Source organism: Pipistrellus kuhlii, unplaced genomic scaffold, assembly GCF_014108245.1.
Source record: "Pipistrellus kuhlii isolate mPipKuh1 unplaced genomic scaffold, mPipKuh1.p scaffold_m20_p_1, whole genome shotgun sequence".
Lineage (NCBI taxonomy): Eukaryota > Metazoa > Chordata > Mammalia > Chiroptera > Vespertilionidae > Pipistrellus > Pipistrellus kuhlii.
The window spans coordinates 173,230,718-173,255,570 of record NW_023425404.1 but is presented as its reverse complement, the minus strand read 5'-3'; the positions used below and the strand labels follow the sequence as shown (position 1 = coordinate 173,255,570).

The following is a 24,853-nucleotide window of genomic DNA, read 5'->3' as shown; positions in this document are numbered from 1 at the left end:
TTTCACAAAAAGTGACAGTTATACTTCTTTCTTCCTTATTTGGATGCCTTTTTTTTTTCTTTCTCTTGTCTATTGCTCTTGTTAGGACTTCCAGTACTATCTATATATATATAAAAGGCTAATGTGAAAAGTGTTTGACAGGGAGACCGGGAGTTGGATCACTTGCTATGATGTGCACTGACAACCAGGGGGCAGTGGGGAATGAAGGAAGGCCCCAGCTGGCAGCCGACAGCTGGGAAGGAAGACCCCGGCCAGCAGCCAAAAAGTCCCTCTCGGCCCTGATTGCCTGCCAGGCTTAGGGACCCTACCTGTGCACGAATATTGTGCACTGGGCCTCTGTGTTGAATAAGAGTGGTAAGAGTGGGCATCTTTGTCTTATGCTTAATCTTAGAGGAAACACTTTCAGTTTTTCACAACTGATTATGATATTAGCTGAGGGTTTCTCATATATTGCCTTTATTATGTTAAGGCACTTTTCTTCTAGGCTCATTTTATTGAGTGTTTTAATCATAAATGGATATTACATCTTAGCAAATGCATTTTATGTATTTATTTGATAAGGTCATATGATTTTTAATATTCTGTTAATGTGATGTATTATATTGATTGACTTGCATATGCTGAAACATCACTGTGCCTCTAGAATGAATTCCACTTAATCATAATGTATTCATTGTTGAAAGTATTGTTGTATTCCATTTGATAATATTTTATTTAGGATTTTTGCATCTGCATTCATCAGGGATATTGATCTATAGTTTTCTTTCTTGTGTTACCCTTGGCGATTTTTGATATCAGCATTATGTTGCCTCATAAAATGTTAAGAAGTATTGCCTCTTCGTCATTTTCTTTGGAAAACTTTGAGCAGGATAGGTATCAAATCTTTTTGAATGTTTGGTAGAATTCACTGGTGAAGCCATATGATCCTGGACTTTTATATTTTGGGAGGTTTTTGATGGTTGTTTTAATTTTCTCTCTGTTGACCAGTCTATTTAGATTTTCCAATTCTTCATGATTCAGTCTAGAAAAAATATATTTCTAGGAATTTCCCATTTCTCTTAAGTTAATGAATTTGGTGGGATACAGACTTTCATAATGTTCTAGTATGAACCTTTGTACATCTGTGATGTCTGTGGTAACTTTTCTTTCATTTCCTTTATTTATATGAGTTTTTCCTCATTTTTCCTTAGTGAGTCACTCAAGGGTTTGTCAATTTTATTAATCATTTCAAAGAACCAGATCTTTGTTGTGTGTGTGTGTGTGTAGTCCTTTTGTTCTTTATTTTAGTTTGGCTTTAATTTTTACTATTTCCTTGATTCTGTTAATTTTGGGTCATTTTTGTCCTTCATTTTCTAGTTCTTTCAGGTTTTTTACTTGAGATTTTTCTTGTTTCTTGAGATAGGCCTATAATGATATAAGCTGCCCTCTTATTACTGCTTTCACTACATCCCAGAAGTTTTGATAAGTTGTTTTGTCATTCTCATTAGTCTCTATATATCTGTTGATTTATGAAATCATTATGTATTTTATCACTTACAGCTTGAAAATTCTAGTGGACAGGAATGTTCATCCATAGGAAAGTTATGAAGCTGAAGATAACATTCTGCATTAATGGTCAACCTATTTAGGTGGAAAAAATAAATATTAAAAATGAGACAATTTCAAGTATTGAAATTATTTTCTCTAATTATCAAGCACAATTTTGGCCTACAATAATGAACTTTGATATACTAGGAAATAATGATTCTATAATCTTGAAGTCTTGTGTGGCAATATTATAACACTCATAAATGAGTTAGGTAGATAATTCTAACATTTCCCTCTCTAGCCAACTAAGCTACCTCTGCACCCATTTAGTCTAATGTTTTTTAACTATTAAAAATTTGTGCTTCAGGAGATCAATACACATACATATGGGCTTGTGCATGTGCACACACACAATTAACAGAGTGTACATGGTTAAGTATGATAGGTTTTCCTCTTAATTTATCATGAACATCTTTCCATTATGGATTATCCTTAAGAAGTAAATATGTTCATGACAACAAATTTAGATAAACCCGAATCTTACATATCAGCATTCATTTAATCTTTTATTAAGGGATTTTTTTTTTACTACATTATAAAAATCATTGTGTTACTGTGAGCATAAACAAGAGTTTTTTGTTTTTTATTTTACCATGCTAAATTTTAATGTATAAACGAAGCATCATAGTTCTTACTTACTCTGCAACTTTAAAAAGGGGAAATTCATGAGTTGACCAAATATTAGTATGAAAAATAAGTTAGAGCAATGACACTTTTTAAAACAGTACCACCTTAAAGTATATAGGACTCGTCCATCATTCCAAATTCGAAGAAGACGATTAGGAGTCGTTATCCAATGAGCATCAGATTTTCTTGAGTTTCTGAAGAAAGTGTCAGGAATCCAAATTTTCCCAACCATATTGCTGTTAAGTACAAGCACTTTCATTGTACTATTGAATTTTAAACGCCTATCATACCAGCTTTGGGCAAAAATAATATCAATTGTGTATTCCTGAAAGACAAAAAGAAGAATAATGATGTGTAATAGAAAAGCCACTCTTTTACATGTTTTCTTTAGATGTTTGAATCTTTATATTAAAAAAGTTTCTTTAGCCGAAACTGGTTTGGCTCAGTGGATAGTGCTTCGGCCTGTGGACTGAAAGGTCCCAGGTTCGATTCCAGTCAAGGGTGTGTACCTTGGTTGTGGGTACAACCCCAGTAGGAGGTGTGCAGGAGGCAGCTGATCAATGTTTCTCTCTCATTGATGTTTCTATTTCTCTATCCCTCTTCCTTCCTCTTTGTAAAAAAATTGATAAAATATATTTGTTTTAAAAAGTGACACTTGATGACTACCTAATCAACCCAACTACAAAATTTGGTTGAATTTTTCTAGTAGCAGCTGACAGGATCTTCTCTAGAATACCTGTTTATAAAAGTGCTAACCACTGTTGAAAGAGCTATGATTTCCAAAGGGTCACACTCTCTCAAGCAGAGAATATTGAGGACATCTAAAAACTTTTCTATACAAAATTATCCCCTCAATCCAGGATCAAGAAGACAAAGATGTCTTGATAAACTGTCCTTCCCAAATCCATAACAGAAGTTAATAATTACAAAGTCTTTTAAATTACTAATTTTTAATAAGTGTCTGACTAAGATAAGAAGGTCATTACAGTTTGTGCCATTTGATATCTAACCGAAAATACAATTTTGTTTACTAGTTTGTATTAGAGTAATTTCCAGAACATGATTAAACTGTTCTTGTACTTCATGTTCCCAGTTAGAGGTTATAATAAGCTGCATACTAAATAAGCAAAATAAACATGAAAAGAAAATTCCATTTACCCAGAACCAGTGCAATAGCCTCTAGGATAGATATTTGGAGATAAGGAACAAGGCTTTTAACATGTGAGAGCCAATGAACATTATGAAATTTACTTTGCTTCCTTGAAAGTTAGCTGAGAACACAGCATTGGTAAGTAAAGATGAAGAAGTGAATCATTTTGATTTCTAACTCCATTAAGTCAAACAGTAATTGATGAAAGTGTATGTAGTGTAATCTTCCCATTACACTGTCAGTTTTCCAATTATGCATGGGTCTCATACTTAACTAGCTAATTCAATATTACTGTCTTTCTAGTAATGAAAGAAAACTTCATATAAAATGCAGACCTGCTTAAGAAACTCTGATAGGTGAATAATTTCATTATGAAATTTGGGTGATTGTGACCTGGTCTTCCCACCTGGAAATTAATCTCTCCCTATACTATCTATTCACATGTCCACATATTACGAGGGGCCAGTTAATGGTTAGCAGTAAATCAAATCTAAGGGCTACAGACGTGTTGAGAAAAGGGTACGAGTGTGGTTTGCAGGGAGGCTATGAAGTGTCAGTCTCCATCAAATGCAGCCTGGAGAAAGAATTTCTCTTCCTCAAGGGACCTCACTCAGCCCTTTCTCTTAAAGCTGTCATCTGATTGGATAATATCCACATTCCTTAGAAAGGATAATCTGATTTACCTAAAGTCTAGTGATGTAATTGTTAGTTGCATCTAAAAAATGCCTTTACAGCAACATGCAGAATTTGTCAAGCCAAGCTTGATGTCAGAACCACCAAGCAGGACAGGTCCATCCTACCACATTTGCATGCCCACAAATCTATTATATAAAGACAAAATTGTAACTAACCTGGGTCTCTATCTTGAAAATAATTCAAAATAGACACCGCTAAAGTCTGACAAAGATGTATCTGAGGTCTCAGAGGTGTAAGTATGTATCCAAGGTCTCAGAGGTATAAGTAGCATGACAGTTGTAATATAATGAGCAAACGGACTCAATAGTATAAAATATTCATAATATTATGGTATTTAGTAAAGCTATCTCCATAGAGTTATTAAATTAGAAGTAACAATGCTGAATCCTGGATAACAACAATCTAGAATATTTTGTTTCTTTCACTTATATCAAATTTCTAACTTTCCCATATTGGACATAAATTCCTTCTATAATAAACAGATACATTATTTTTACGAATTTTTTTTATAATAAAAACAGCATAAAGTCATCATTTGCAACTTAAAATATATTTGGGCTCATACACAGCCTTTTTCTTGGCCTTTGGCCATCTATATTGCTGTATTTTTCATTGTGTAGCCAGTCTCCCTGCTAGGTTTTAGCTTCTCTGAAGGAAGGAAGCAATATAATTTAGTGGAAATAACCACCTGTAACAATATATGCAATAAATATATGTAAGGCAAAGAAAAACCTGAAATAAGAAATATATTTTTATATAAAAAACTAATATCATTTTATATTAAGAAGATCAGAGGTTAATTTAATTTCAAATTCTAAGATCTTTAATGCCATCTATATGGGTAAATGAGCATACTAAGTAAAGAGGCATAGAAATGAAAACAACACTATTCATTTATAATTTCTTATTTGATCTCTTGGTGTTCAATCAAAATGTACTTATATTTTATATTGTTTTAAAGCCTGTAAAAAGAACTAGATTTGTCGCTAATGCCAAAGAAATATGTTAATGCAATATAAAAAAGTAACAAAATTAAAACTATGGTAATAAACCTCAAAGTATTGTACAAATCAAGAAAATGAAGTCTAAACTGCTAAATGTAAATTCTTTCCCCCCCCAATTATTTTAATTCATCAGGTCCAGAAAGATTAAACTTCTTCTCTTTCCCTCCATTAGCATATGCAGGTCAATTATCTAGATCGGGGGAAAAATCTCGTTGTTTATGGTTTTGCTAACTCACAATTTCTCAAATTAATATACCTATTAAGAGGTAACAGTTTCCTGTTAAAAGAGTAAAAGAAATAATCAGGATTGCTTTAATATGCACAAACTATGCTTCAGATTCTATTTTCTTAAATCTAGAAGTTGAAATAACAAAAAAGAGAGAGGGAAGGAACAAGAGGTATGAGCAGAGAAAAAGAGAGATAAACATATTGAACATTAGGACCTATTGCACAAATCATGCTGAAGAAATTCATGGGGAAAAAACTAGTCTGTGAGCACCAGCTTCTCTATTTAGAATGTTTGAACACAGTTATATGTTTCAGAGGTTTATTACCAAAAATGAGGTAGATATAACAAGAGAAAGCAAAAAAGACTTAAAAGTCCTTTCTCACCATATTTAAACAGATTATTAAACTATACACCTACCCCTCACAAACACACATACAAGTTTGATACTTGGCCATCCCACTTGTATAACCACTCTCTTGCTTGCTTAATTAGACTCAAGTCTGCCTGCTTGATTGCACTCATATTCAAAGCAATTTTGTTCATTTGATGAAAACTGAATTTTAATTTTTCTGTATTGTTTAGTTAAAACAGTCTTCTATGTAAACTGCTCCTCATTAATCCCTAATACTTCTCTTTTAATAAACAGTATCAAACATTCTTAATTTTTCCTGTATGTACTTTAATATCACCAGTTTTAATAACAGTTTAATTTAATTGGTCTTTAAAAAAATGCTCACTGTTCCAGATCATACGTGTGTAATTATGTCACTGGGAAATGAATCTTCAGTACTATGAAACTTTTATATAGTCAGATCATCATAATTGGCTCTTGGTATTCATTTTTGTCAAATATCTCTGGAACCCTAATACAGCCTTGAATCCTATTTTGGTTTATTTTAACAAGCATATATTTTTTCTTTAATGAATTCATTAAAATGGAAAACAAAAGCCCAGAGCAAAAAATACACAATTCATGAAACTGTAGACTTCCATATGCTCTTACAGGCTTATCTCCTCTAAGCATTGGTTAATTAAAAATGAATATTTTAAGGTTCTCCAAAAGAAAATTAACATTTCAGTCATATATTGTTTTATGAAATCTCATATTTTCATAAAGTTAAATAATACGCACACAGATACTTAGAATGATTTGTCTTTACAATAATCAACCGGTTGTATAGGAGTTCCATTTAAACTAGGGCTAAATGTTAAAAATTTCATCGAAACTTTCTTTTTTCTTGGCTTATTTGCCACTGTTTAATCATAATTTTCTTGCCAACCTTGCTATTTTCTTTACTATTATACATCAGCCTCGTATTTTGTATAGATTCCTTAGATGTACATATTCCTTAAAGTCTGATACTCATTTCTTTTTTCTTTTTTTTCTATTCTTTATAAGATTGTTTTCTCTGTGTCTCAGGATTTAGCTAATTACTGAAAGATATTGCTGCAGTGCTAACATTTCCCTGAGAGTTAGTTTCTAATTTCAGACTGTCAAATTCAACTTCTCCACCGCCTGTTCATATTCATTTGCTGGGAGGTAACAGAGAGGTCCTGCTGTAGCCGCAATGCTCTCAGTCAGTACAGGCAGCTGTGAAAGTTCATGGCAATCATATGAACATCATACTGAGTAAGAAAGAAAAAAATAAAACCACACAGAGCCTGACTATAATACCATGAGAATGAGCAGACACAGGCGCTTGTTAGGTATGATGACTGTGCAGATATAAAGGGGTTAAACCCTTGTAATAAAGAAACAATTTGACTGCTGTAATAACGAATACGTAAAGTAAAGGAGCAAACCAGCAAAATCTCAGAGAATTCTATTCAGATGGTGTGATGGGCTGAAGTGTATTGCCACAAAATTCATATGAAACTCTAACCCTCAGTACCTCAGAATGTAAAGTACTTGGAGCTAAGTCTCTTAAGGGGGTTATTGAATTACAATAAGGTTGCCAAAACCGGTTTGGCTCAGTTGATAGAGCGTTGGCCTGTGGACTGAAAGGTCCTAGGTTCAATTCTGGTCAAGGACATATACCTTGGTTGCAGGCACATCCCCAGTAAGGAGTGTACAGGAGGCAGCTGATCGATGTTTCTCTCTCATCGATGTTTCTAACTCTCTATCCCTCTCCCTTCCTCTCTGTAAAAAAATTCAATAAAATATATTTTAAAAAATTACAATAAAGTTATTAGACTGGGCCCTAAGCAAATCTGACTGGTGTCCTTTTAGAAGATAAAATTCGAACACACAAAGAGACACCAGTGATGTGCATGCAGACAGAATAGCTCCTGTGAGGACACAGCAAGATGGTAGGCATCTGAAAACAAAGGAGAAAGGGTTTTTAAGAAACTAAACTTGCTACAGACTTGATTTGGGCTACTGTGTTTCAGAATTGGAGAAAGAAATGTCTCCTGTCTGAGCCATCTAGTCTGGAGTGTGTTCGTTCGTTCGTTTGTTTGTTTGTTTGTTTGTTTTTGGTGACTTTTGTTTGTTTTTTGCTGTCTTCAAAGACTAGCAGAGATGAAAAAATCAAGGGAGATAAATATAAGACATTATTGAATCCACTGAATAGGTCCTAGTAAGTAATTTGACTCACATAAATGGGATTATTAGGGTTTGGGGCAGATCATTTTTAACCTATTTTTTAAAATTTCTATGGGTTCTATTGGAGGAGTTAAGTCTTTAAACCAGTAGTAAAATGCTATCTATTCAATTTGGTAAAACATAACTAACAGTCCAAGCTGGTTTGGCTCAGTGGATAGAGCATCTGCCTGTGGATAAAAGGGTCCTGGGTTTGATTCCAGTCTGGGGCACAGGCCAGGTTGCAGGATCGATCCCCAGTAGGGGGCGTGCAGAAGGCAGCCAATGAATGATTCACTCTCATTATTGATGTTTCTATCTCTCTCTTCTTCTCCTTTCCTCTGAAATCAATAAAAATATATTTAAAAACCACATAAATAACATTCTTTATCATTTCCCATCCTAAATGACCTTCCTTTAAATTTTCTCCTATTTTCTCTCATCTCTCCCATATCTACCACAATACTCATCAAATTCTAAGTGAAGTATGTCAAAATCATAAAAGTACTACATTCCCACTATAGACCCATCAACACATGTTGCATGTCTATTCCTATAGCTCATGTTATGTCTTCAAGGACCTGTGACAAGAAGTGGGATATGAGACCAATTTTGAGGATGGAGGAGAGATGTAAAATTCAGTTGTTATTTCTTTTCTACCTTCACCATTCCATGGAATTTCATCTAGCAAAGTTAACCAGTATCATCTGACAGCCAACAGCCGTGGGCCCAACTTAATCCATTTTTCATTGGATTATCACTTACCTTGATAATTGATTATTAGTTCCTTCTTCTTCACATTCTTTAATTTTTCTGATTATATAATATCATCTGTTGCTGGTTCTTCTCCTACCCCTCTCATTTTTATGCATCCCTTTATTTGCACCCCTCTTTCCTCCATTTGTATTTTATAGACATTGGTTTCATTTTAACATCTGGTTCTTAGATCTATGTCCTTCTTCATTTCCATTTTCTCTTGGATCATTTCATGTAGTATTGAGGTTTTAAGTATTCTGTATTCTGCTTGCACCTCTTCCCTTCCCATTTACATCTGTATTCACTCATAACTCTTCCCTGACCAGCAGTCTCAAAATCCAAATGATTGCTGGACAGCTCTTCTGGCACATAGCTATATTCCCTGTTTCAAACAGTAACTCTACCATCTGCAAAGTCTTGTCAGTTACATACCTTGGAGTCAGCCTATGCACAACAAATGAAACTCTAACGTCTGTAAAGTTCACTCATCTAATATTTCTTAAATGTACTAGTGTCTTCTCCTGCTCAATTGCTACTACTCCAGGTAAGGCCTTCATGATCTATTATCCAGACTAATGCAATAACCTCCTAAGTGGCCACTCTAATGCTGGCTTAGCACCTTACATCCATCTTCTATGCTTTTTTAAGAATGGCCTATTAAATACATAAATCTGTAGCACTGGCTGGTGTGGCTCACTTGGTTGGAGCACCAACCTGTACACAGGAAGTTTGAAAATTCCATTCCCGGTTAGGACATAACTTAGGCTGTGGGTTCATTCCTGGTCTGAGCCCTTATGAAAGGCAACCAATCAATGTTTCTCCCCCCGCCCTCTTCCTCTCCTTCCCTATCTCTCTCTCTCCCATCCTCTCACTCTAAAATTAATAAAAATATCATTGAGTAAGGATTATATATACATACATATATGCCTTTCACCCCATGTATTATATATATATATATATATATATATATATATATATATATATATATATCTGCCTATAATATGCTCATGATGAAAAGCTTCCAGTCAATTTCTCTTATCCAAGGGGATATAATTCAGATAATACACAAACTTCCTATTCTGACTTACATGATCATCCTTAATAAGGCATCTAAACATTATTTTGATTCTTTTCCTTGCATTTATGTTCCATATCAATTTTATGAACATTCTCCTGATCTTATCAGACTGCTTTAGTCCTCTATGACTCTGTTCATGCTCCGTCCTCTGTCAGTCAGTCCCTTTCCTTCTCCAACTACTTTTCCCTCAGTCCTTGTGGTTTTCTTCTCCCAGATTTCTTCAGGAATCCACTCTTGATGGCTCAGGTGATAAGTTTTTGTTCCCTAGCATAGTTCCTACCAATGAAGTAAAGGGCTAGACATTCTTAGAGTTGGGGATATTTTAGCCCCAGTGGTTCATACCTGGCACATAGGAATTGGAGGTATTGCCCTCAACTGATTAAGAATTAATGATCAGAAATACTTGCATTTTCATTCCATTATGCGAGAGTTTCGTTTTTTAATGTTCATTACTCACCATATTTATGGGATCAACCGGTCCAATGCTGTTTACATAAACATCCGTTTCAATTACTGTGGGCCTCACTGCAAAACATCAAAGAAAACATGATCAAGGACATGGCCAGAGGTTTCCCGAAATAGAACTTAGTTATTAAGAATCTAAATGAGGATTGCTATTTATTTTTAAAATAATAAAGCATCCCTCACTAGAAACGAAGAAACATAGCATTTTACAGAAACATAAACACCTTTCAGTTTACAAGTTGATTTTACGATGTTTATTTTTGACTGAAAACATCCCACTGCACAACCTAAACATATTTTAAAATACCTAAATAATTTATTAAATCCAAGGAAGTGAATTCAATAAAAATTGCTAGATAATTTTCTCTATTAACAGCCATAGAATTTTAGAATTTGCATGGATTTAAGAGCCTAGTGTTTTCCTAACCCCTTCCCTCCCTTGTTGTTAACAATATTTCTGTAGGTTGTTCAAAAAGGTAGATTTTTACTTAATTCCCACAAAGTATATGCTATGACTGTCACTATGAACTTCATGTTTATACATACCATTTGTGTTTTTTAGTATGTCTTTAAGGCTTATATATAGTATTTTATATTCTATCAAAATGTGTAGCACAGGTCAGCATTACAAACATCTATCAAATGATATGATTCAAGAATATCCATAATCATGCCATATTTGATTATGATTTAGGCTTTCAACCTTTGCCAGGCATTTTTGGTTCCTATAATGAGATTTACTGTAATAATGATAATTTCTACTCATAATGTTTTTTGTTTGCTATGAGAAACATTCTCACATAGTTTCTTTTATCCCTCTTTCCCCACAAAATGTGATATAAAATTTTTATTCTATGATATATCAAATGCTTCTTGAGGAATATCTGTAAAAGTCTTACAAAGCAGACAAAAAGGAAATATAAAGAGAGTGCAAATGAAATAAAGCAGAAAAAAACAAAATAGTAGTATAAAAGTTTCTAAAGTAGCATGTTATTGGTGATATTTACTCACTTCTCCTTTCTAAATTTTGATTTCTCTCCCTGGACTAGTATTTCCCACTCTTACCATTCTGATACTATGTTCCCCCTGCAGGACGCTGCTCTCCCTCTAAATCCTTGCTGAGTTGCCTGTCTGAGTCTCTGTTCAGCCCTGTGTCTCCCTGTCTCTGTACCTTCCAGTCTGGCTGCACTCCCAGACTAGCGAGCTTTAGTGAGAAACCTGAAGCATTTGAAACATAGTGCCTGTACAATTATATAACAGCATTTAATCTTACCCTCTGCAATTAAAAAGAACACACAACACTACACTTAGAAATCCATAACATTGAAATTGTTTTTCTTCAAGCAAAGAAATTATTTTATGGCATACACATTTCTTAGCTAGAAAAATAAATGATTTGTTAGAAATAGTTTTAGAACAAAACTATAGGTTTATAGACCTATACATGACAGTGCAATTTTATTTGCTATCCAACAATTTGATTTCTTAAATAAAAGTAGCTCATATGATTTATACAAGGTTTTATAATTTAACTAAGGCTAATGACTGCTGAGAGAAGGTGCTTTAACCACTTGCCATTTATTTTGACCAGCTATGAATTGCAGCCAATAACTATAATGTAATTAAGCAAATTAGAGCTAGATTTACAGAATGGTTCTTATGAAAGTCAATTAATAATGAGGCAATAGGTTTATTAGTTTCACTCCTAAGTATATTCCTTACCATTTATAAGCAATTGAGTGCAACATACCAGTCTTACTTAATTAGGTATTTTCAGTTCATTTGATAAATCAACAAACACTAACTACCTGTTCTTTATTTCATGATACTAAGGACTGAATAGTTCTATGCCAAGGAGTTAATGATTCCTGAGGACATTTTTATATGTAGGACATACTTTTCATAATTACAGTTAGAAAGTTTTAGATATGAGTGATATATTCTGGTTTTCTGATATCAAAAGAAATGTATTTAAACAATGTATTTACACTTACATTGAAACTCCAAATATAGAGAATTAAATCTAGTAAAATATACTACGGTAATACTTCTTTACAGGAAACATTAATAAGAAAGAAATATGTACATTAAACAACATATAATGCTCATGAATTTGGTATGATAAAAATTTGATAAAGATTTCAATTTCCCTATAACTGGCCATATATTTAATACAATCTCAAAAATAATATTTGCTGTTTTATATATTTTGTTTGTTTTAAGGATTTGGTGGGGGGAATTTAGAAGTTAATTATATTATAAAATTTACATATGAAGGCAAAGGACCTAGGATAGGAATCTTAAAGTAGAACAAGTAGTATTAGTTATACTAAATACTAGAGGCCTGGTGCATGCATTTGTGCATGGGTGGGGTCCCACTGGCCAGTGAAAGGGCCCTGGGAAGTTGAGGAACTAGCCCTGCCCCCAGGTTGAACTTCAGTTGAACTCCTGGTTGAGGGGACAATTTGCATATCACCCTTCTATTTTATAGGTCTAGAGGCCCAGCAGACAAAATCATACGAGACCCAGATCTGCTGTGCCTGTGGGATCCCAGGGCATGCTGCCAGAGCCTCGTGCCCTGCCTTTGCGCCATGTGGAGCTGTGGGCCCCACTTCCACCATGCAGCTCTGACTGGTCATTTGGTCATGATGCCATTAGGGCCTCACGACTTCAGGTCTTTTATAATTTGATAATATCAAGGATTATAATTCTACATTAATTAACACAGTGTGACTTTGGCACAAAATTTGAATTCCTATTTCTCAAATATTCCTTTTATAAAATATTTCTCTAATCCTCAGATAGTTCCATTAAACTTTGCTGTTGCATCTTTCATTGTAGTAGTTGTAAAACAATTACATCAGAAATGTTTACGTGCTTTTATTCTCACATCAGACTATGAACCTCACAAACTAGTGCTGTTCCAGTTAATACTCGTCACACCCAGCACTCTATCATGCATCCGAAACCCAAGAGATAGATGATCTAAAATTAAAATAACATCAGTAAATATGGTTTTGATAGTCCCCCAGTCTCAGAAAGATAACTGAAAACTTACCTCCTATATCTGGGCGAAATTTATTGTCATAGCCTTGCAGCAATGAATTGAGAATTTGTGTTATATCTCCTTCATGAATCTTTGGGGCCAAGACCCAAGTTTTGTTCGCTGTTAAATCCTCATCATCTTCATCATCTGCTTTATCAACACTAAATAATTCCGAAAATAAAACGAACAATAGGAAGTGAAACAAATTGGGTATTTAAAAAAATAGTTCAAGATTATTACACTTTTGTTAGAGAATAGTAAGTAAGAGGGGGGAAAAGCATTAGAAATATTTTATATTCAATAAGATTAGTGTATTCATTATATGAACTCTACTAATATAATAATACTAGAATGTTAAAAATGTATTACAAGAAATGTAACACACAATATTAAAATGAAGTGATATTAAAAATAATACAATAATTATTGGCCATTCTCACAATGACCATTAAAGGCCGTAGAAGTTATGCACTGAAAATTTGAATGCTGGCCCTAGATTTGTGCAGGACAATATGAATGCTGGCCCGAGATTTGTGCTTTCCACTGACTTCTAACTTAAACATATATAGTGGTGACACTAAATAACCACACCCCAAAATAAAAATTAAAAGATAAATAAATACAGGTATCGTTGCAACATTAGTATGATCAAATGTATAAAAATGCATGCATACAAAAGAAGAATTAAGGAAAGATGAGTATAGAAAGGGCTGAAGTAAAAAGAAACAAGTATTGGACACACCTATGCTTATTCTTTTAAGTTAGAAGAACAGAGACCTTTTTTCCCAAAAACTTCATCAAAGGTTGTCATATTATCAGATGCAACATGGGTGACACCCTCCATGTATATTTGGGAGGCAAGTCTCTTAAATTTTAGACGGAGAAGTTAGAATTTAGGGACCAAATAGCCCACTGCCTTTATAATGCAAAGTAGAAAGCTGGAAACAACTGGAATCTAACCAAGCACAACCCTGAGAATCAAGCTCTAACTCTCCAATTAATGCTTCCTGCTAAGAATGCAGCTTACTTCTGAACCATGGTAGAAAATGAAGTGATATAGATATTTATCTATAATTCATCATAAGTAACAAGCTACTCTTATTTTATTACCTGTAAGTAAATCCATCTTTGTTTGAAGAAGATAATATGGGACTTAACACACCCTACTTTAGTAAACCTTAGTCCTCCGGTGAAAACGGTCAAAACACTAAACCCTTATACTAGTAAAATCAGGTAACTTCATACTGTAATTGTTATTTACATATATTTTAAAGATTGGCTTCTGTCCAATAGTGAATATGCAACTTTGTGCTATCTTTAGTTAATCTTTCTACATTATCCATTCAGACCTATTTTGCTTTGGAACTTAAACATCTTATCAAATGCAGCTCCCACACCATTTCGATTTTTTAAAAAATTCCAGTTTTATTCAGATATAATTGACATAGAATATTGCATAAATTGAAGGTATATAACATAATGATATAATATATGTGCATATTGAAAAAAATGATTACCAAAATAAACTTAGTTAACATCCATCCTCTTCATCCTTAATGAGTACAAATTAGTATTAGAAATTGTAACTTAAGTTTACATTATTTGCTATTTCATTTGATCTTCACAATAAGTCTATACTGATAGTCATTAACAACAGATAATGGAGTGCATTATTATTCTCAATATTTCTCCTCTCCTTCCTCTCTGTCCTGTCAGAGAATTATACTTTCCATTCCACTGACTTCTAACTTAGACATATGGCTTGAAATACTTCTTCTTACAAGAGGATTATACACCCCTGTCGCACTGAACTCGTGTGGCCCTGTGATTTGCTTTGACTGATAAAAAAAATGTGATATGTGTCACTACTGATCAGGAGGCTTAATGCAATTTCACGATTCGCAATATATCTCTTGTCCTTCTACCAGAAGACTAGCCATGTTGACAGAGGCAACTCTATTACTTCATTCTGGGAGTGAAGGTAACATGGACAGAGCCGCAGTTAACACACAATGAACTTATAGACTAGATAAGAAATAAAAAAATTAGTGTTGTAAGCCACTGAGATTTGGGGGTAGTTTATTAATACAGTATACAATTTTTATTTCTATGTAAACTACTAGGGTGTATTTAGTTAACAGAATTTTGAAGTGCTCATTTATATTAATTATTGTGACATATTTAACTTCAAAAAATACATACTACTGGTACAGTAGTATGATTTCTTTTTACATATTTGTATTTTTTACAGTATCAACATTCTTGTATTCCAGAAAGCACATGCTCATAGTGATTTATATTCCCCTTTTCCCAGCTAGAGGTAATATGAAAATTGACCTCATGATATTACAAAGCTATCTTTTCTCATATTTGGCAGTAACAGGAAAAGATTTATTAAGGTTAACTTTTCCCCATCTTCTTTCAAAACTTTTAAAATTATCTTCAATCTGTATTAATTACTTTGAATATCATATTAGTATTAGTTTAGTGATTAAAGAGTACTTATCATAATTTCTAAAATAGTTCATATAACATATCTGACATCTCAATGTTCTTTCATAGACTGAAAGACTTTTGTAGCATTTATATATGTTGAGCGAATGAGTGTTCAAACCATTTTGGGAAAACAATTACGATTTTAAGTAATAGTCTGAGAAATTCTGCACATGTTCGTGGAGTCCTTTTAAATAATTTGAATGCACATAATCTTATCATTTACATTTAAGTTCTTGAATACTTTAATTTACCAATTGCTTGTTTAGAAGATTGATGTATTGTTGTTAGTATCTGCTACTGAATGCAGATAGTGCATCATTAAGTGCCAAACTGTGTACTAAGATCCTTCCACATGTTATGTAATTTACTGCGGAGCAATGTATTGAAGAAAATTTTAATATTTATATTTCAAAGATGTAAATGGGTTTATTGATTTCCAAGGATATACACTATTAAATAATAGCCAGGATTTAAAACAATATTTAGTTTGAAGACTTGTTTCCTGTTTCCTTTGAAGTCTGCACAATAAAATTTCATTTTATCTTTGTTATACAGACCAGGGTGGTTGGATTTGGAGTTTTCTAATTCATAAACACATGCCTCAATGATGGTAAGTAATTGGAAGTGCATTAGGATTGAGCATGGGTGGGGTGCCTTGTCTCTGCCTTTGAGTTCTGAGAAATTAAAATAATAATCTCAAGGAATCATACACTCTCTCTGTTGAGAATGACTATCTAACATGTGTATGTATCCAATCCAATGCTGTAATTCACATATGGAAAAAAAATATGTTATATACTACAAATGTGGTAAGTGCGAAAATACAGAGACTAATAACATTACATTCATGATCTAGACTATCTTATTTTTTAATAAAGGAAAAACTAATAAGATGATACATAACTCATGTAATGGACAGCAGTGTGGTGACCCAGGGGAAGGGGGAATGGAGGTAGAAGAGGACATAGAGGGGCAAAATGGTGGTGGAAAAAATAAAATAAATAAATGATACAGAAAAATCACATACAAAGATGCTTATCACTATTATCTGTGGCAAATCTTAAACATTATGAGTACGTTTAAGTAAGTTATGATTTATTCATATGATGCAATTAACATTATCTGAAAAATAACATGTAACACTCAATTTTTATTAAAACTGATTTATAAAATGGCTAAAGATTTAATGAAAAGCAGCCTTTACACTAAGTATGCTACAATCATAGAAACATACAAAAATTTTTGGTATATTAATAGCATACTATAAGCTTTTTGTATGATTCTGAAATATAAATATACAACAATGAGTTAATTTGACATCCCTTCCTATCTTTTCCTATACACCACCAGATAGTGCTCTGAAATACCTTTCTAATCATAAAAAATAAATAATTAACTACAGCCTTTTATAGAGAGAAGCAGAGCTTTATAACCTGCCAAGAAATCGATAGTGGCAGCTCTGAAAATTTGCAACTCGATTCTCCTGCCATGGGGATATAGCTGATTGACAGTCCCATCGCTAGTCCTCTGGAGTAGCCCTGTGTTTGCAACAGACCCCTAGCAAGCCAATCAATTAATGTAAATGATTTTTTATACATATGACAAACACGCATCGAGTTTTGCCCAGGATGGCCTGGTTTACACCTGTTTTTCCAGAATAATTATTAATAGCACCCTTTTCCACTGGCAAAGTGACCTAATTTGGATGATAAATTATACAGTCACCTGAGTATAGTCCATATAAAAGCCCTGGTTCTGACTCCAGGGAAAGGCTCTTCCATAAATCTGTTATGATACGGCAGATGTGCCAAAACCGGTTTGGCTCAGTGGATAGAGCGTTGGCTTGCAGACTGAAAGGTCCCGGGTTCGATTCTGCTCAAGGGCATGTACCTTGGTTGTGGGCACATCCCCAGTAGGGGGTGTGCAGGAGGCAGCTGATCGATGATTCTCTCTCATCGATGTTTCTAACTTTCTATCCTTCTCCCTTCCTCTCTGTAAAAAATCAATAAAATATATATTTTTAAAAAATTGTGTTTATTTATGAACATCAGCTCCTATAAGCATAGTAGGCAAGTGACAAGTTTCAGTAAAGAATGCCAGTTATTATGTTTCAGTGGAGAAGATACCCTAATGTCAAGGCCTCTAAGTACCAGCTTTTAAAGAGTAAGTATAAGCACTGATTTTTAGATCTAGAAGTCAAAGAAAACAGAAGTAAAATAAGAAATGTAAGCCCAAACTGGTTAGAGCATCGGTCTGCAGACTGAAAGATCCCATGTTCGATTCCAGTCAAGGGCATGTACCTTGGTTGTGGCACATCCCCAGTGGGGGGTGTGCAAGAGGCAGCTGGTCAATGTTTCTAACTCTCTGTCCCTCTTTTTTCCTCTCTGTAAAAAATCAATAAAATATATAGGGGGGGGGGGTGGGAAGAAATTTAAGAAAAAAAGGTTTGTTATTTTTTCACCTATATATTGCATTTGTTAAATTCTTTTGTATAAACAATTCTTTGTAGGTTTGTAATGGTTTTATTACTTATAAAAGTTTATAGGGAAGTAAAATAACTAAAAAAGTGATATATAACAGACTTATCAATTTGAACTTTCAGGGTTTTAGGGAGATAAAATAATAGTCCACTCGATGTGGTGATTATTTTATTAACACAAAGAAATATGGCGCCCATCATTTGACACACAGAGAGAGGAATGCCTTGAAATTTAGGAGGGAAAAGGTAGCCAAGCCAAGAAAGTTAAGCAGCTGTTCTCTGCTATGTGTTTCCAATCTGTTCAGTGCTAACCTATACCAGTAAGTTGATCACATTGGATCTTCCTTTAAATTCTTTATTGTTTAAAGAATTACGTATGTCTTCTTTTTCCCTGATTGACCTCTCCCCAGCCATTCCCACCCTCAAGCACATTGCCCCCCCCCCCCTACTGTCTGTGTCCCTGGGTTATGCTTATCTGCATGCATACAAGTCCTTTGGTTGCTCTCTTATTCCCCAGCCCCACTGCCTTCCCTTTGATGTTTGATGATCTATTTGAAGATGCTATGTCTCTGGTTCTACTTTTGTTCATCAGTTTATGTTGTTCATTATATTCCACAAATGAGTGAGATCATGAGATATTTATCTTTTTCCAACTGTCTTGTTTCACTTAGCATAATGCTCTCCAGGTCCATCCATGCTGTTGCAAATGGTCAGAGTTCCTTCTTTTTTATTACAGCAGTGTAGTATTCCATTGTGTAGATGTACCACAGTTTTACTATCCACTCATCTGGGCACTGAGACTGTTTCCAAATCTTAGCTATTGTAAATTGTGCTGCTATGGAATTCTCATTTCATATTGCATCTTTTTTCAAGAAACATTTTTATTGATTTTAGAGATGGAGAGAGAGATAGAAACATCAATATGTCAATGTAAAGAAATTGAAAAGTGAATTGAAGAACATAACAGAAAAAAATAAAGATAAAAGAAATGTTTTGGCTATGAAACAATAACCTATCTAATAAAAGAGAAACATGCAAATTGACCATACCTCCACTATACCAATAAGCCACACCCACCAGCAAATCAGGAGTGATTATGCAAATGAACCCAACCAAGATGGTGGTTAATTTGCATATCCAGGCACAGACAAAGACTGAAGACAGTGTAGAAGGAAGACAGGGGCTGCAGAAGGGAGCAAAGCTGCAGAGTAGCAAGCAAGTGGGGTAGGGGAGGGGGCAGAGAAGGAAAGGAAGCAGGCAGAGTGGCGGAAAAGGCCACAGGAAGCCCTATTCTTGCAGGAATCTTCCTTCAATAGACCTTAGTTGTTAATATATAATTCCCAAATTAGTTTGCAAATTTAATGAAATTTTAATCACAATTCTATAGTTCATATACTATTTTAGGTTAAATTCAATATACTTTACTAGAAGAATCAAGTTGAGGGGTTAAATAAATTATTGAAAGAAAGTTTTGTTAGATGAAATCAGTCAGTATGTGGCTCAGTGGCTGAGCATCAACCTATGAACCAGGAGGTCACAGTTCCATTTCTGGTCAGGGCACATGCCAAGTTTTGAGCTCAATCGCTCAGGGTGAGGCATGCAGGAGGCAGCTGATCAATGATTCTCTCTCATTATTGATGTGTCTATCTCTTTCTCCCTCTCCATTACTCTCTCTGAAATAAATAAAAACACATGAAAAATGTGCTCTGCCAGAATACAAGAAAAACAAAGTTACTGTATTCTATGTCACATTGTAGTAATACCGAAGGAAATGACTGTGAACATAATCTAGCCCTCAAATTCAGATCCAAGTGATTTGAAAATTTACTATATGATAAAAGTAACTAGCCAATTTGGATATAAAAAAAAATTATTTAATAAATTGTATTGAAATGGTTACTAAGCCACTTAGAGGAACATAAATTAGAATCCTACTTATATAAGAAATTATAATTTATATAAGAAAAATCAAAATATAATAAATAAAGTATAAAACTATTAAGGAAGATATTGGGGGAAATTGACCTGTGGGGTAAGGAGGCATGTATCCAAAAGAAAAAAGAAAAAGAAAGATATAAAAATAGAAAAATAACTTATAGATGACATGACTAGAAAAAGACTAGAAACACAGAATAAACTGAGACAAAGACATTTACAACGTAATTGGTATATATTATTCACAGGAAGGAAAAGACAAAAAAATTGATAAAACCGTGCTAACATTTATTGTTACCTAGGGAAAATAAGTTCATTAAAAACATGACAAATTTTAGCCAGCACATTGGCAGAACATTAAAAGATTCATTACTTCAAGTATTGATGGTAATATGGATAAGTAGCATTTTTGCAACCTTAAAGAGAAAACTGAATTATTTTATGGTAAGTAATTTGGAAGTATTAGTGAAATATTGAAATTAAAGAGATGTATACAAGTACACAAAATGATGTGTTATAAAATAAAATGTATTATGAAATAATTTAATAAGTTATGATTCTTCTATAATATAGAATACCACATTGTTATTGAAATGTATATACAACTGATTTCTAGATTAATATACTCATCAAGAAAGATATTTCTAATATTAAATATGTGCCAAAAATAAGTGTTAGATTTCATTTACATAAAAATGTAAATATATAAATGTGCATACATATGCCGGTTGGTGATTGATCTTAAATATCGCAGTAAATTTTAATAATAAAACATTATATTTTGCCAATTTTGGAGTATTGTTTTTGTTTTCTTTATTTACTTTGTCAGGCAGGCCTACTCTGTTCTTTTAAAAATGTTTAGCACCCTGGCTCAGTGGGTTGAGTGTCAGCCCTTACACCAAAGGGTTACAGATTTGGTTCCTGGTCAGGGCACATACTAGTAACTGGGTTGCAGACGATCTCTGGTGTAGAGCATGTGAAGGCAGTCAACAGATGTTTATTTCTCTCTCCCTCTTTCTTCCTCTCTCTCTAAATATAAATAAAAATATTTTAAAAAATTTTTAGAAATTGGAAACCATGAGTCCGATGAAAAATCTTCAGGTAGTTGGTGAATATCCAAAGATTATAAATGTTCTTTTGGAACCATTTTCTTGTGTGTGTGTGTGTGTGTTTTATTTGTTTGTTTGTTTTGTTTTGTTTATTTGTTTGTTTTTGTGTATGTGTTTTGTTTTTTTGAGGATGGTAAAGAAACCTTAATTTTCATTATGGTCTTTAAAGAAATGACAACTGGATTGAAGGACTTATATGCATGCATATTAGCATAACCAATGGACACAGACACCTGGCAGTGGTGGCTTGCCCTGGGTGGGAATGGCTGGGGGCGGGGGGCTTAATTGGGGAAAAGGAGACATATTTAAAACTTTAGACAATAAAATAATGAACATCAAATTTCCTACTGTTCCAATTTACATCCATAGAAATTGACAACATAAATTGGACTTAGAAACAATACAACTCTATGACATTCGCATTCTCTATTTATATGCTCTTCCACATCAGATAAATTCTGTAGGTCGCTAAAAATTCCACAAAGTGGAGGCATAATATTGACATTTGTTACATTATAAAATTTATTAAAAGATGTTGAAATTAAATGATAGAAAGTAACGGGAATTAGATCCTCTAAATGTGGAAAGATATACCTTTCCCCCTAAATCTTGGGGTCATAAAATTAGAGATAAAATATTTTCATTGACATAAGGATCCTTTTAGATTATTCACTTCAAAAAGGAAAAAATACAAACGAGTAGAACAAAAACACTCTAGTTATTTCTAGTTATGACAGTTGGAAGTTTTTTCAAAACAAGTTCTAACTAAGGAAATGGCAGAAACAAATGCACATTCATAAGCCACCTGCACAGAGCAATAAATTGGTTTAAAGAACACATGTCAGAATAACACAAATGTAATCCAGAAGGGGGAAAAAAAAAAAAAGCTTTTTGCTAGTTGAATTTGGCTATTTTGTGGAATAGATAAACCTTATTCAAGAAACTCTACTGCAGGTGTTGAAACTTTTATCTAATAATTAAATAATTCTAGAAGGACTGAGTGGTGAATTATGTCCTTGTATTTAAGCAATTCACAAATTGTACAACCATCAATGATGGTTTTAAAAATGTGGCCAGAGATTGAACTCTTTGGCTAGAGCCCCTGATTATAGCAGGCTTGGAGAACCAAATCACACCCTGATCACACCAATATTAAAATACTTACAGCCTTTACTAAGATGTTACCATTCTATTGCCGTATGTTAAATGACAAGAGTAAAGGCTCTCCTAGAAGATATAGGTATAATTGTTTTCAAAAGAAACTACCAAATGTTGAGACCATACCTAGGCCACATAATAGCAATGCTATCTCTCTGCCTCTCTTTTCTTCAGTAGCATCGACCCAAAGTATCCCCCTGAAATCTGAGACTATTAAAGCTTTCCCAGAGTTGCAATTCCCAGCCTCCTTGGTGTCCCCACTATAGTTCATCTAGAATTCCGAGTAGAATTTATAGCATTTTATGCCTTTGCTTGTTTACATTAATGACTGTGTCTCAACATACACTTCTAGAGTTTATGTCCACTGAAAGCAGAGACTCTGTCCTCCTTGTCCTGTGTATCTAGCATATTTACCACCACATACATGTCCTCTATACACTGTTCATACACTACGAAGGCAAGGATTGTGTCCTGATTACCATTGTTTCTCAGGTCTCAGAACTCAGCACATAGTAGTCGCAACAGGAATGCATCTGTAATACTGTCAACCAAAAATAAATAAATAAATAAATAAAATTACAATTTTTAAAAAATTTTATTGAGTGAATTAATAGCTAAGAGTACTTCCTGAAACATAAGGCTTCGGATGATAAAAACTATTTGTATACCAACAGAATTACCCTGTTTCCCTGAAAATAAGATAGTGTCTTATATTAATTTTTGCTCCCAAAGATGCGCTAGGTCTTATTTTCAGGGGATGTCTTATTTTTCCATGAAGAATACAGTACACATTTATTGTTAAATGAAAATAAAGGAAATTTATTACCTGTATATGGTACGGTAGTACGGTAGTTGTCAACACAAACCAGACAAACTGTGAATCCTACAGTATCAATAATTTACTCATTTATTCAATGACAATCATGTCATCATCTTCTGGAGCATCATCATAATAATCCAATTCCTGAATTTCCTGGTGAATTTCTTGTGACTCCATTTCTTTCAGAATCAGTGGACCAAATCTCTCATGTTTAGCCTGGGGGGCCTTATTTTTGGGGGAATGCCTTATATTTCACTCAGAAGGGAACTTGTAAGTAGGTCTTATTTTCGGAGAATGTCTTATTTTCGGGGAAACACAGTAGGTTCTGAGATACTTACAAGTAGAAAAATGCCATATATTGTCATTTGCTTCCCACGGAATACAAGCTTTTGCTTGAATGAGCCTAGTGATAAGGCATCCTTGATTCTGTTACAGAGCATTTGATTTAAAAGAAAAAATCCCTGCACACAGTGTTCACTACTTGGTTATGGTGTGTCTGTTTCACATAGACATAAGAAGAATAACTCTGATTTTACACAGCATCCTAAAAAATAAGTAGCCATCAGACTCCTCAATAAAACTTAGCTAGGTTCAAATTTCTTGCTTTTAACTCTTTATCTTATGGTGTTTTGTTTTTTTTTTTATAGGACAAGTACTCCAATTTGTTAGTGTTACCTAAATAATGAATCTAATACTACACATAATATGTCAATCATGTGATTGGTACACAGTAGACTTTTATACTTACTGTACTTCTATCGATTGCACTAGCCTCCCTTTCCTTTCTTTTCCTCCTTCTCTCCCTTCCTTTTAGTTTCCTTTATCCACAGTCACGTGTGTTTTTTTTTAAATTTCTTTATTGATTAAGGTGTTACATATGTGTCCTTATTTCCCCATTATCCCTCTATCCCCCCACTCATGCCCTCACCCCCTGTTGTCTGTGTCCATTGGTTAGGCTTATATGCATGCATACAAGTGCTTTTGTTGATCTATTCCCCTTACCCCCACCCTCCCCTGCCTTCCCTCTGAGGTTTGATGGTCTGATTGATGTTTTTCTGTCTCTGGATCTGTTTTTGTTCATCAGTTTATGTTGTTCATTGTTTTTTGGTTGTTGTTTTTTGGCTTACATAGCATATGTGATCTGAGAGTTGTGCTGGTTTAGACTGAATACTCTGAGCATAGAATACGTGGATTTGGGTGTTGAATTCAAAATTATCAGCAAAATGATCTTTAGTGAATTTCTAAAAAACGTTGTGTTCTGTGTTCCCATCTGTAAAATGGGGAGAATGACAGTATGTCAGCTTCATTCTTCCTTCATATTTGATTGGTAACTTTGCTAAGTATAACCTTCAAGGCTGAACATTTGCCTTTAGATTTTTAGAGACATCTCCCCGGAGTCTTCTGGTATTGCTGAGAGACATCTCATAGTTCTCTAACTCTTTTTCCTTGATTGTGATCTTCTCCATCACCATTCTCTATCCCTAAAAACTCAGAATTTCCTGTTTATCTTATTTTGACTACAATCTGTTTTCTTTTGATGCCATAAGTCTAGGTTTTTGCAGTGAGTATAAGCTCTCTTTCTCTCTCTCTCTCTCTCTCTCTCTCTCTCTCTCTCTCTCCCTCCCTCCCTCCCTCCA

General features: G+C 34.0%; 1 protein-coding gene across 1 annotated transcript in view; it reads right to left on the bottom strand.

Moving 5' to 3' along the window:
* GABRG1 (gamma-aminobutyric acid type A receptor subunit gamma1) overlaps positions 1 to 24,853 on the bottom strand; it is a 44,797-nt gene that overhangs the window by 15,561 nt on the left and 4,383 nt on the right. Inside the window, exons 2-5 of the mRNA XM_036417250.2 lie at positions 13,232 to 13,380; positions 10,166 to 10,233; positions 2,319 to 2,539; positions 1,538 to 1,620 (exon numbers count right to left, since the gene is read on the bottom strand). Coding sequence (XP_036273143.1) covers positions 1,538 to 1,620; positions 2,319 to 2,539; positions 10,166 to 10,233; positions 13,232 to 13,380 — 521 coding nt within the window. The remainder of the gene's footprint in view (positions 1 to 1,537; positions 1,621 to 2,318; positions 2,540 to 10,165; positions 10,234 to 13,231; positions 13,381 to 24,853) is intronic.